The sequence below is a fragment of the Furipterus horrens genome, unplaced genomic scaffold (assembly GCF_987537825.1).
Source record: "Furipterus horrens unplaced genomic scaffold, mFurHor1.1.pri manual_scaffold_7, whole genome shotgun sequence".
Classification (NCBI taxonomy): Eukaryota; Metazoa; Chordata; class Mammalia; order Chiroptera; family Furipteridae; genus Furipterus; species Furipterus horrens.
This window is the reverse complement of record NW_028327177.1, coordinates 77,879,460-77,893,064: the sequence shown is the minus strand read 5'-3', so window position 1 is coordinate 77,893,064 and position 13,605 is coordinate 77,879,460. Positions and strand designations below refer to the sequence as shown.

The 13,605-nt window shown below is 39.9% G+C and overlaps 1 protein-coding gene across 7 annotated transcripts in view; it reads right to left on the bottom strand.

The window, feature by feature from the left end:
- FOXP1 (forkhead box P1) overlaps positions 1 to 13,605 on the bottom strand; it is a 642,166-nt gene that overhangs the window by 24,738 nt on the left and 603,823 nt on the right. For all 7 annotated transcript variants that reach the window (XM_090283832.1, XM_090283838.1, XM_090283837.1 and 4 more), the window contains 2 exons: positions 13,358 to 13,445; positions 1,935 to 2,018 (listed from right to left, as the gene is read on the bottom strand). In XM_090283832.1, the coding sequence (XP_090139958.1) occupies positions 1,935 to 2,018; positions 13,358 to 13,445 (172 nt within the window). The remainder of the gene's footprint in view (positions 1 to 1,934; positions 2,019 to 13,357; positions 13,446 to 13,605) is intronic.

Here is a 13,605-nt window from a genome sequence, read left to right as displayed (position 1 = left end):
AGAGAATTTTCAATAGAGTAGTTAAAAATAAATTTAGTAGGAGGTCCCCTTCAAAGTTATAATTTTCAACAATGGAAAACATTTTTTAATACTAATCAAGATAAACCTTCATTCCTTGTGCATTTCCCCTAGGACTGTGTTTCCCTGATCACTGGCTACTCACCACTGGCCCTTATGGAGATTCCCCACAGCCCTTCTGTGGCCCGTGCAGGCTTATATACAGGGCATTCCCTGCCAACACCCCGGCTGAGTGCCCCAGGGGGTTGGGAAGTCCTTCTTCAGTTCTATCCTTCCTCCTCCCCTCCAAGAAGCCTCATGATCCAAAATGAGTCCATTCCTGACTCCAAACATTATTTCTATCATTGTCTTTAATCTACAGAAGAAGTAGAAGAGAATCTCATTCTCTTCCTTGATGCTAGGTTTAAAGACTCACACTCTTCATTCTGGAAGGAACCATTTCCCTTCAAACAGAAGCCATATGAACACTTTCAGAGTTTGCAGGCAATTGGTTCCCTAAAGAGCTGACTATGCCCACTAGCAAATTCAGCCATTTCAGGGTCTTACCATTTTGCTTAGCTGACTTCATAGGATTTCTAGAATTCTTGTAAAAAGGAGGAATTGATAGGAATATTAAGACTAGCACAGTTGACTACTGATTCCACAACACACTGAATGGCCTGTGTTTGTTTTTCCCCCTTTCTTTTTGGTAGCCTACACACTCAGTCCTAAAGCTATTTACTGTACAATACATGGAAACTAAGGGCTCTTGCTGAGTTAAAATGGATGTGCAAAGTGTTTAATGATTTTATGTCCTGTATCTCAGTAATGTGTTCTGTTTCAGACATTAATTTTGTCTGCCAACTGCATCCTGGCAGGCTACCATATTTGCCAGTTAATAGTCTGACTCCGTTTTATTTCTATCACCATAAATCATGCATATATGGGTATATGTTTGCTTTATTTATAGAAAAAAATCAGTCCAAACAGATAAACCAATCCTTTGCCATGATGCTGCATCATTGCATGTTGATTAAAATTACCGGTACTAACTACAGATTGTCAACGCTCAATTAATTTTCACACGGTAACTGTGCAAAATCGAATGAAGGCAGTGTACCTTTAAATTTTACAAATCTTAAAAATCGAGAAGCAAAGCAACTTTATTCTGAATAATCAGTTGAAGATACTAGGAGATTTTTAGAAATATAAGTATATGAGAAATACAACTATTAAAGAGATCAATTTAGAACAAGGAATAAGGCCCAAGGCAGGAGCTGGGGACAACATACTTTCACTCTGATACTAACTATCTGTGTCTGGATGGCAAACCTTGAGATCAAGTAAAAGGGAGCAAGGCAAGAAAGAGGGCATGCCTAAAGTTAAACATAATCACAGTGTACCACGTTTGGTTTCTGAACTGTGAAGGAGTTGTGTTCACTTCCAACTCTTTAGATTCTCTCTATAATCTGAGCCCTCGGCTAGGCTACTCTGACGTGTCTCCTTCCTGTCACACTCAGACTGGACTGCCCCTCGCTCCTTTTCTCCTGCTCACAGTCTCAGATTCTCTGGGCCTGAAGGCCATCGTCTTCACCTCCATGGCCTGGCTGTCTTTTCTCTGCATCACTACCATTCAGAAAGCTTTTTTTTCTTCTCTCCCAGAGTTTTGCACCTCAGTGTAGCATCCATCTTGTGTCCCAAAGAAAGCAAACTGGCTCTCTGGGCCTCATGAACCAGGACTGGGCCTACATCGCCTGTATTGCCCTAAATGCCCAGCAGTGTCCTCTTCATACAAGGTTACCAGAAACAGTCGGCTCAGCTCAGCTTTCACTATTCAACTCTACTAGAGTGGCTTGCCTCCTTCCTGGGCTTGGGGTGGGGAAGCAGACAAGAAACACTGCCAGATTCTTCACTTTGGTGTAGAGCTCAGTACTTACAGGCTGAGGGGCAGCTTTGGGTTCCGTAGACTTCACGTGCAGGTGGGTCATCATGGCTTGCAGGCGTTCTTTGTCTTTTGCAAGCTAGGAGGGAGAAAATATTGTTATTTCTTCATATTCAGATTTAAATATGCTGTTACTATTACATATCATTATATCCAAAAGGAAACACATTCCAAATTAAACTATGGCACCATCACACATGACACAGTATTGTTCACTGTTTCATCATTTTGAAATCTATGTGACCACTGCTAAACTTCAAGTAGTAACTGGAGGTGTTGGTGTGAGATTTCTCAATACAAGAGACATTAGCCTTTAACTATGCAGTTCTAGACATGCTGGCACCAAGGAGTCCCATGGAACACAGACAGCTAAAAGACAAAAATGTGAATCATGCCTATTAACCAACCTTGTTCATGAGGAATCCAAAAGAAAATGAGCTAGGTAGCTAAAACTCATAAATTCATCTGCCATGGTTGTGGGAACACTCCTAGACAGATGGGTACATTTATGCAAAATTAACTTCATGTCTCCTAACAGGTAGGCACAGATTAAGACAGTATTGGCAAGCAATGTTATTAGCAGGGCAGACAAAGGGCTACAGGTTTCTATGTTCAAATGTATGCAGAATAAGGTTATTAATTTATTCAGTATGTAAGTACACACCATGTGCTAGTCTATCATCTTAACAAAAATGGAGATCTCCTCACTCTACAGAACATTATCTTCTGAAGGCACAGGAGTTCCTAATCAGATGTACATGGCAGGGGCCAAAATACTATTTATTGGATGTTACTTGCTTTATGCTGGCCCTGGACTGTTTTAACATGGTATTTTTGATAGTTCAAGACAGTTGAGCACAGCGGGCACATATAATAATTATCTGTGTGAAAGAAGTGGGAAGTATAGTATATGCCCAAAGGATAATGGTATAGTTAAGAGAACAGCTTGGAATTTGGGGAAGGTGTGTAAGAGATTAATGAGAGAGAGAGATAAAGGAAGGGAGGGAGGGAGGAAGGGTAAGGGGGAGATAGGGTAGGAGGGAGGGACACAGAATGAAGGAGAGACTCATTCCTTCTATGTCACATAATTAAGCTTAAATCTTTTAAACATCAATTTTTTTGTAAGTCTAAAATTAATTCAAAATAATAATTAAGCAAGACATTTTTAACTAAAGGTATTTCTAGGGAAGTGTTTCAGGAATTGGGGAGGCAGAGAAAGGGAAAGGGTACACAAGCTACAGAGAAAAGGCTCTCAGAATCCTAACTGGATGACTCAAACTTGAGCCATATCACATTTGTTTTTTTTCTCTTTATTCCCCTGTGGTTCAGGGAGAACTAAATTACTGGGGGATGAGGGGAAAGTCCTACAGTGTTAGCATTTATCTTTCAACAAACAGGAAATGAAAATGATACCATATTAGGAACCGCTTTATGGTATTCATCTTTTGTTCTTCAGTAAGTTATTGAACAGCTAAACTAAAAGATGCTCTGAACACAAAACATACTGCTAAAGGAATATAGTTTTCCAAAGTGGCTCAGTTAGAAAAATTAAACTGTTAGCACTGGCATTTTTTTTACAGTTATTTGTTGCAAGTGTTCTAAATTTTTAAATGTTAAAACATTCTTAGTTAAAAAAATTTTTTTTAATCATAATGGGGCAGAAGAAACAAGTAGTCTGTCTTATTGAAGATCATTACAAATTAAGGGGTGAGAGGTGTTAATTACTGAAGAGTCTGATGAATATTAATTGGGACTTAATCTGGGGGTAAACATTGTTGATATAGTAATTACAAAGACCAAAGTAGAAAGAAATCCAAATTCTCATCAAAAAGAATCAACCCTTCTCTATATATTGTATCGAAATGCATACAGGCTGACCTTTTACTTGTTAAAGACAGCAAACACATATCTAGACCAGTACACACAGCCACATCCATAACCCTGGAGGTCACTGCCATGGGGAACATCTTATTTTTCCATGAGAATATTACTTAAGACTTCATTGCTTGATTTTGCCTCAACCTCAACTCCACCTAAAAACTACGGGCAAGGTAACAGAAAAAGGCAATGATCCAGGTTTGTGTTTTTGTTTAATTAGTGCAAACTAGCATGTAATATATTCTTAAATGAGCTTTGAATTTTTATTATCAATTCTACCTCTAACACAAAGTGTTTTAACAGTTAAAGGAAAAAAACTGGCAGAGTTTTTTTTTTTTTTTTTTAGGCAAAGGCTAAACATTCACACCTATTGAAACCACATCCTCTCTCTAGTCTTGCATTTATAATACTCACTGGTCCTTCAAAAAGCTTTCAGATTCTTTATTACCTTTTATACCATCATTCCATGAGCTCACCATCCCATTAATTTTCATAGCATCCTTTCATTATTATGAGAATACAAACATTTAATATTAGCAAGCATATATCAGAATTCCCTTATAAACTGAATCCCGAGAAAAGCAAAGAAGGATGAGAGATTCAATTCAAAGGTCAACTAAAAATTTGGTTGGCAAATTAAAAAATAATTTTTTTTAATGTTCTGATATCCAAAGAGAATGACTTTCTAAAAACTTTCCAGGTGGGTCAGGATGGGTGCTGACATAAAAGGACCAGCATGTGTCCAGGAGTGTTGGTTTAAATCAGCAAATTTGTTCACCAATTCTGTAGGGTGACAGCAGTGTGGAAATGGGTAGAGCACATAACCTTGGTAATTATTTAGTTCTTGTAAATCTGGAACAATGATCTCAGAACTTTGAAGCGCTGTCTTGAGGAGTGGGGAAATTTTTGCACATAAGCTCAGCATAGAGCCTAGTGCTTCAAGATGCTCTCTCTCTCTCTCTCTTTATATATATATATACATATACATATATATATGTATATATACATATGTATATATATATATGAGGGGGGAGCTAAATCAGTGAAGTCTATGTAGACTTCTCCTAGCTAAGTATATGTTTGGAATCTGCATCAACATAAAAGGGTTCAATGGAGTTTGTAGATGGGCTCACTAGGGAGATAATTTTAATGCTTTAAAAAACAGAACAAAGCATGGGAAAGATGAAGCCCATTTCTTATGGATTTATGTCCTTGGTTCTCACTCTTATCTTTCCCTTGTCCTAGCAAATACTTTCCCCCCTTGGCTGATATAGGTCATTCCCTTTCCTATTAACCATAACCTCAAATTAGGTTTTAGACAGCCCAGGCTCTGAATGACCAGGACATGAGTATTACTCCAGACCTACTGATAAATGTCTAAGGCTAGGAGCCCCACTGAACATCTTCAAAGACAAAACTAAGGAGATTAAACTCATTCTTTTATCGGAGAAAAGGGAACATAGTTTGGGGTTCAATTAACATAATCATTTTAAATGCTATCAGGAGGACTGGATCTCACTTATGGGAAAAAATTCTAAAATAAATGAAGGACTTTGGGTGTGTAAAAACACTAAAATTATTGAGGACATGTGAGAAGAAGGAGCCAGGTAACTCATTTAATTTCACAGAAGCCAAGACTGCGGTGGCTATTTTAAGTCCTCTAGCCCTATTCTTGTATTTTGTTGTTGGGAAAACGGAGAACCACTCCTGAACTTCCCTGAGGTCATGGAGCTGAGAATGGGCAAGAATACAATGGAATCCTGGTTATATGAGGCTGCTCTGACTTCCCCACATTGGTGTGATCATAGGACACACCTGGGACACTAACTGGGAACAGATGTGCCTCCCTCCTGCCCCAACCCTGAGCTCTGACACAAACTCTACAGGAGGATGGGATACATATGTCTTTGTAACAGGCACACTATTTATGTTTGGCAAGTCTGGATTATTCCTGTGCAATAATGAGCCTCAATTTAAGTGACCGCAGTCATCCCATATCTTACTAAACCCAACACTCCAAGGAGGAATGTGAGAGTAGGTAGTTTGAATAAAGACCCCAAGTGTCCAAGTTTAATGAGGTGGGTATGGGAGATGCTCCTCTCTTCCATGGGCTGAGTATGCCCTAAACAGGGAGTGCTGTCTGGGTTTCCTCAGTAGTTCTGTATACAGTGATGATCCAAACAGAATTATCGAGGCACAGTAACATATGCTCAGAAGAAGAAAAGCAAGAGGAAAAAAAAAAAAGAAGCAATGGCTGGAAGGTGTAGAAACAAAATTCTTCTACCAAACTGAGTACTTACTAAATAGTGATTTTCAACCCACTTTATGAAACTATGGTCATATATGTGCCTTCCTAACTTGGCATCAGGGAAATCTTGTAAACAATTTCTTTAGCACCACCTACAGCTCTCAGGTGGAGGCAACCTACAACTCACTTCACCCTGAATGAAGAATTTCCCTGCTTTGATTGTATTCTGTCATCATCTTCACATTCCTTGCATGTTGTTATTAAAGACTCTCTTGACATTTAAGCAGACACATGCTAATAGTCATAGTCTAGGAATTCTAATGCTCCCAGAGTTAGGCAGGATTTTAAATTATGAAAACTAAGTGTCTGTTTTCAAAGAGAGACGTGGAAGTGAGAAACCCAGAGACTTTTTTCGTTTTCTTGGCTCTCGTCACAAAGCAATGGCAACATGACGTTAGGATGCTATTGGGCCCTCTTTCCCGTGTTCTCTGAGTTTATTCAGAGACAGCCGTGAGGTCGTCAGCCCACTGCCACTGTCCTGAGTACTGCCTTCCTTAGAGGGTGTTAAAAAGATACAAAGGGGGCATGTATTTGTGAATGTCCAGAAAGCTGGTGTGATTTCAAATGGCACTGCTAATGGTAGAATAATCACATGTAAACTTCCTACAGTAAAGAATTTGTGTTAGGCTTAATGTCTCCCTCTGCTACTGAAACCTGTGCATTTTTCTCCCTGCTGACACTTTCTTAGAGCTTACAGACGCTGGTATAGATGATTTAGGAAACTGTGGAGTGATCACAGTGTTACTGAGCTCTAGCCTCGCCCTGCTGCATGCATCGCAGAAGAGAGCTCCACCAGACAGAAAAGAGAAGAGCCCAACAGCCATGTCTTAAAACCAGTGCTGTGCAACTCTCCAGTGTGCGCACAGAACCCCACGGGGCCAGGACCACCCTGGTGAAAACCAGCACTGGCATAAAAGGGTGGGGGTTACAAAGGCTGGTCTAGAACCTGGGTGCTGTCCATTGTTTGCCACTCGCTTTAAACAAGTTAATGAAACCTTCCAAACCACTGTTTCCTCATCTGTAAAGGTGGGGGGTACTGAAAATAATTTCTCCAAGAGGCCAATTATTGTTAATGTTAAAATCCATTCAGTAATACCTTTGCAAAGAACAATAAGAATATTACATTAAACATGCTCATTAAGTGTGAGACAATAACTGTTTTCCAAATGTGAGTTTTTCATAATAAAATAAGACTTAGGATTGAGGAAATAGGATAGGACTCAATGAAATTGAGGGAGAGTATGAAGCATCTAAACAGCGCCTTGACACATAGTAGGAGCCCAATAAATATCTTCTTAAGTAATTTTCTAGGTCCTCCAAGAAATAATTACAAGCAGACTATGAAACATTCAACAGCCCCCTTCCATGGCCAATGGGTTCAAGTGGGTCGCCAGGGTGGCCGCCTCACTACAGTTTGCCCAGAACTGTGTCAGTTCTGAAACTGGGAAACCCAAGTCGCAGGCAAACAAACCGTGATGTCTGGTCACCCAACTTCCTGTTGAACTCACAGATAAATTTTTAAAAGAAAAATAAATTTTTCCACCATTTTTCTCCCTCACCCTACAATCAGGCTAAACGTTAAGTGGCTTCTTTGGTCTGGATTGTCCTTGCCATTCTCCCTTTCCCCTGTCACCTCCACAACATTTCCCCCCACCCCACCCCAAACTCTGCCTGCATTTGCAGAAGTGCTAGTCCCACCTTCCCTACTAGGTTGCACATTCCAGGAAGGAAGAGGCCACCTTACTTATCTGTCCAGTGCTTTGAATACAATAGGTGCTTGACAAAGAGTGACTAAATGGAATCAAACTATCAAAGAATAAAAGTACACATTCCTCCACACATACCCCCTGCCTGGGTCAAGCAGATCATCCCCATCAATTTGGCTGCTTCCCTTTCCCTTCGCTGCCTTCACTGTCCACTTCCAAGGTTCTGTAGGTTGAGGGGGTGCAGGAAGCCTGTCCAGCCCTGTCCCGACACATTGCTGAAACGTGGACATGATGAAAATGCCCAATCTCCAAGGCTTTTTTCTTTCATTCAAAACCCATCTTCATGCAAAAGAGACTGTCTTGCCAACTAAGCAGGGTCAAATGGCCATAGAGCAGATTCAAACAAATAGAGTATTTGTGGCCAGAAAAATGTAGCTGTATCATGAACATCTCAGCTTTCTAAGGGAGGTGAGTTTGTCAGAAGACTTTTATTCTTTTGTCTGTTAAATTGAATGTTTCCCCCCCTTTTGCTAAAATGGAATTCTGTTCTGGCCTGTGAGATACCTCTTTTGATATCTCATCCACAGTTTGATGGTTGTGAGAAGTCCTAACAAATGTGTCCCACCTGAGTGAACCCAGGTAACTGGATTAATATGAATTTAAATTCCTGGGCCCAGGTCTGGTAGGCAGTAGGTAGGTGCTCAACTATCAAGGAACGTTCAAGTGCTTCCTTACAATTCTGGCCATGACATGTATGGTGGGCAATCTTTATTCTCAACTCATTTCCAGATCCTATGATCTGGGTGGGAGCGACCCTCTGTCTGGGTGGGAGCGACCTATATAAACCATGTCTATTTTTCCTCTTCAGTCTAACTCATTATGACTGCATATAATATGAAAAAATCCGTAAAAAGACAACATCTAACAGAAGAAATCTTAAATGCATTCTCTGACGTCAAAAGGCCATATCCTTGACCTCAGTGATTTCTGTGGTGTCCATTTGTCTTCTTAATATAATGTGCCTAAGTATACAACGTAAGGACCTCACACAACTTCTTGGGTTTATAATGCTGGGTTTCTAGGTAATAGCTAGGGTTATTTCTCCATTTAGTCTATTGATAAAATGTCAAAAAAAATTACAGCTGTCTTTGTACAATAATAATGAAGTGCGGTAAGAAATATTCAAAAACGCTCTGAATACCCACTAAGATGTCTTTCTGAACCCTCTTCCTGCTCAGTGAGAAATCACAGGGTGTAACATAAAAACTGAATTAACCAACCTTTCTCTGTTAACAAGCTCTACAAGGTGTCCACTGCTAAGAAACATTCATTCTATATTTTGATATCTTCCAACAAAAATGCTGACAATACAGATCATACACCACACTGACTAGTCAGATCTAAGTCAGATGCATACCCATCAACCTTTACTTCTGCCTGGTTGCCTGAACTCTCATCATTAGAATCTCCTGGCTTTTCCAAGTGATTCCAGTGCAGACTGTACAGATGGCACCACAATGGAAACACCTCCAGCCACTACCCCTTCAGGCTAACCTGTGATTAAAAAAATATTGTATCCAATTCTTTAGGGAGGTTTTACTACAGATAAAAAATATGAGGGCCTTCTGTTTGCGGTCAGAGTTGAGGTTTCCAGGACTGAGATTCTAGCGACTGAAAACATACACAGAACATCACTCAAGTGCCTTTCGTGGGCTTTGGTCATGTTTGGTGCTGACTGTCCGAACGCCCTCCCAAATTCTCCTGTGAAATCCTTTTCCACTGATTCTGTGGGGCAGACATAAAGACCCTCTGCTGATCTTGACTGTAAGATCCAACTTGAGCTTATTGGTTTTGTTTTTATAATAGGGACATGTGTGGCGTCTCCCAGGTGTAAATGCCTGCGAGAGGGCCTTGCAAGTGTGGTGGCAGGGAGCGATTTTCCTCCCCTCTAACCTGGCACTCATCCTTCGGGAGCTGCGTAAACCTTGATCGCTCCTTCCTGTAGTGCTCAGTGGTGCAAATATTTTTCAAGTAAAAGTTAACAAATATACTTTGAGATACTTGGAGGTTCCATCATTTCCTGGTCTGGGCAATGCCTTCTTTGAAGGAAAAAGAAGTAGCTCTTGGGTCAGTCCTGTCCAGGGCACCCCTCTAGATGAGGTGACACACCAATCTGCTATTGAGAGGAAAGTGGGCAATGCCAGTGACATGAGATAAGAAGGCTGTTTAAGCATAAGAACACCTCTGCAGAGACCTGAATTCCCTAATACCTCAAGTTCTATGGGCACAATGACTGTTAACTAAAAAGTACATTTCCAGACATGGGCACATTATATGGAAATTGTGAAAGCATAAACATGGAAATGTTGAGCCTCAGAGAACAGGAGGCCTGAGATGAGACCAGCTGAGTGTAACTCTACCTTCCCTAAACTCTCCCAAATGTTTCTAGGTCTGCAGCACAGACTCTCAATCTAACTCCTGATGAGGGCTTATCTTAACTCCGTCTCAGTACAAGGGGTCTTTAAAAATTAAAAACTGTTGACATTTTCTTGTGTATTTCATCTAATGGAATACTAACTAATAGATAAAATCTGTATTGGTTTGGGCCCTTCCTAGCACTGTAACTCATTTATGAAGATGTTTCTGGTATTTTCAAGAACCCATTAGTGTTAACTAGCACTGCTCAACTAATGGACAATGCCAATGAAAAATTATTTATTCATAGTCTATTTTTCCTCTAAAATGTAAGAACCCGTAGGGCAGCCCTATCTATTTTATGCAGTCTTATACTCCTTTGAGACTCCAGAAAGGTTCCTGCTGTTATAGCCTCCAGGTAATGTCTGCTAAAAGCATGGTTGATAAATGTATGAATGAATGAATGAATGAATGAATATATCCTTCAGTCAGCTTTCCATGACCCCAAAGATCAGCAGGTACTTGTCATGTGAAGTTGCTGTTAAGGAAACCTGACCAATGTGGTGAAAAGAGCAATTTTATACATCAAGATGAAGAAGGGAGAGATAAGGAGTAGATTTTTAGGTACATAGTCAGGAAAATAGGCAGCAAGTTCCTGATAATGTGATGAAATTGTTTTTCCTTGGCAAACTTCTCCTGCAAAGGCTAGCCAGATAGTAAATACTGTCAACCCTTCAGGACATAGGGACTCTCACAATTACTCGCCTTTTCTGTAGTAGTCCAAGAGCATCCACAGATAATTCATAAATGAATGGGCGTGGCTGTGTTCCAATACAATCATATATATGGACACTGAAATTTGAATTTCAAATGATTTAATCTTCTTTTGATTCCCATCCCCAACTATTCAAAATGCAAAAATTTTCTTAGCTCATGGGATTTGGTCCATGGTTTGTAGCTGTCAACCGCTGCTCTGACAAGCACTATTTCAACACTAACAATTCTCTCAAGCTTTGAAAAAAACCAAACCCTTCAGAATTAGCCTGTCCCTTCTTTCATCAAAGCAGACTCTCAAGCAAAAATATTATTTGGAACATCACAGGTATCTACCATACAGTTAACTTCTGGCCAGATGATCTTCTTGGATTCCTACCACAAGATGAAAAGTCTACCTTCAGTGTGATTTACAGCTGAAGGATGAAGGGAACTGTATAAATAAATGAAATCCACAAAAAATCAAAGAATCCTCACATCAGTTTGTACCAGTATTCAGGCTACATCCACCCAAAAAATGACATTAAAGCTGCCAGGAGAGAATCACTTCACTTATTAACGGTTTACCACCTGTCTCCTCTTGCCAGCTCTTTGTGGAGACAGGAATAACAAATAAATAGCCAGTTCCTGAGGAAGTAACAGGGGCCCCACATTCAGATTAGCAGTCTGCAATGCCTACCTGAGCAAACTATGACAATAGCTCTAGCAGATAATTCATTCTAGATAGTCTTTAAAAATTTAATTTTATCAACTAAATAAACAAATACAGAAACTTGTATCACTTTATAAAAACTACCACCAATATATGTAAATTCAGGCTGAATTCAATTCTTCAAGGGCTTACTATACTTCAATATAAGTGAACTTTGGGGTGAGATAAATATAATTACTTTTCTCCTTCCCAATAAACATGCTAAATTTAAAGATGTTTCCAAGACTTACACAAAAATATGGGGATTTTATGATGTGCCCTTGGCCTATACAAATATTTTACGGTTCTAGTAAGTTCATATCTATCATTTGAATAGAAAAATATTAACTAGCTGAAGAAAATAACTTTTGAGACAATCTTACTTTAAAAATTATAATGCCATATAAGATGATAAATCTTAGTTAAAAATTTATGCCATATGATCACTAATTTTGAAAAAAATCCTTTCTATCCTGAAAAGTCACAACAAAAAGTTTAAGTGTGTTTTGGTTGATTTTTCTCTGCAACTGTTTGAAGCTGTAAATGACTTAACTCAGTAAAATTCCAAATGTAATTATCTTCTGTACTTAGCCCAGGGCTCTCCATATATCTCAGCATTGCTGTCTTGCATATAAAATAGGCTTTCTGATGGCTGGTAACAATATAATGTACAACATTGTTTTAATTTCCCCCAGTCGGCTAACCTCTTGCCTGCACTAACCAGCCAGAGAAGAAGCCACAGTGAGTCATCAAGCACTCAAATGCATTCCGAACTCGCATAAATGGGGTTTGCAGGGTCAGGCTTTTGCAACTGTACGTTTTAATAATCTCCATTTCTGACCCAATTTTTACTTTTAGCAACTAATTTTCTATTAATTATACCAAGACTGGAATTATTGTTAAAGTATGGTAGTTCATAAACAAGTTATATTGGAAGTGAAACCCACATTAACGACGCCCCCCCACCCGTTCCTTACAACTTGGATCCAAAGGAAAACCGGCAGAAGTTTATTTTCGCTAGTCATAAAATACATTCAGTACGACCCAATGGGGTTTCCAAGTACAATATTTTATATATGTGTGTATTTGTATGCATGTGCGTCGTGTGTGTGTTTAAAACGTGTGCAGTGAGCTCTCAGTCATTCTGTCATGGGGAGAAAGGGGACAAAGACAGGCGAGGCGAAGCGTGGTTTGTTTTACTCTGGAATTTAACTCTGGAAGACGAGCCTGCATGTGTGCTCACTCGCCACGTCTTGCCCACATCCACTCATTCTCTCTCCATTCACATCCATTCTCTTTCACTCTCCCCAGGGTTGTTTCCCCAATTCTAGGTTAATAACATGAACAACTCAGGGGACTTAAACTAACAACAGGTAAGCAGAGTTAGAGGAGAAGAGAGAAGGGAGTGAGGGAGAGACAGGGAGCTGAAAGGGGTGAGAGTTGGTTGCGTGCCCACAGACTCACAGAGCTCTGAAGAGTGACCTGAAAGCTGAACTTCCCAAAGAGTGAACGATCAGATCGAATCACATACAACAAGTTCTGGACCTTCCATTCCATAATGAGCACACAGGAAGTCATTGCAGAATACTGGAGAAGTTCGGAATGTGAGGAACACTGAGGTAATAGGAAAAGGAAATCGGGTTTACCTGTAGCTCTAACTGCTGAACAACCTGCATTTGTACTCTACATTGAGCTGTACTTCTATCGTCCAGCGCATGCTCGCTGTTGAGATGTCTGCAACAATACATAGAAAATCATTAAGTGAAATGGAGAAACAAAAGGAAAATATAAGTTACCAGGATGTTTAAGCATATCCTAGGCAGGGGGTCTGGTCCCAGTGGACAGCAGTTTTGTGGGTGGCCTGCCCTGTCCAGCCCCACCACTTTAGTACTGT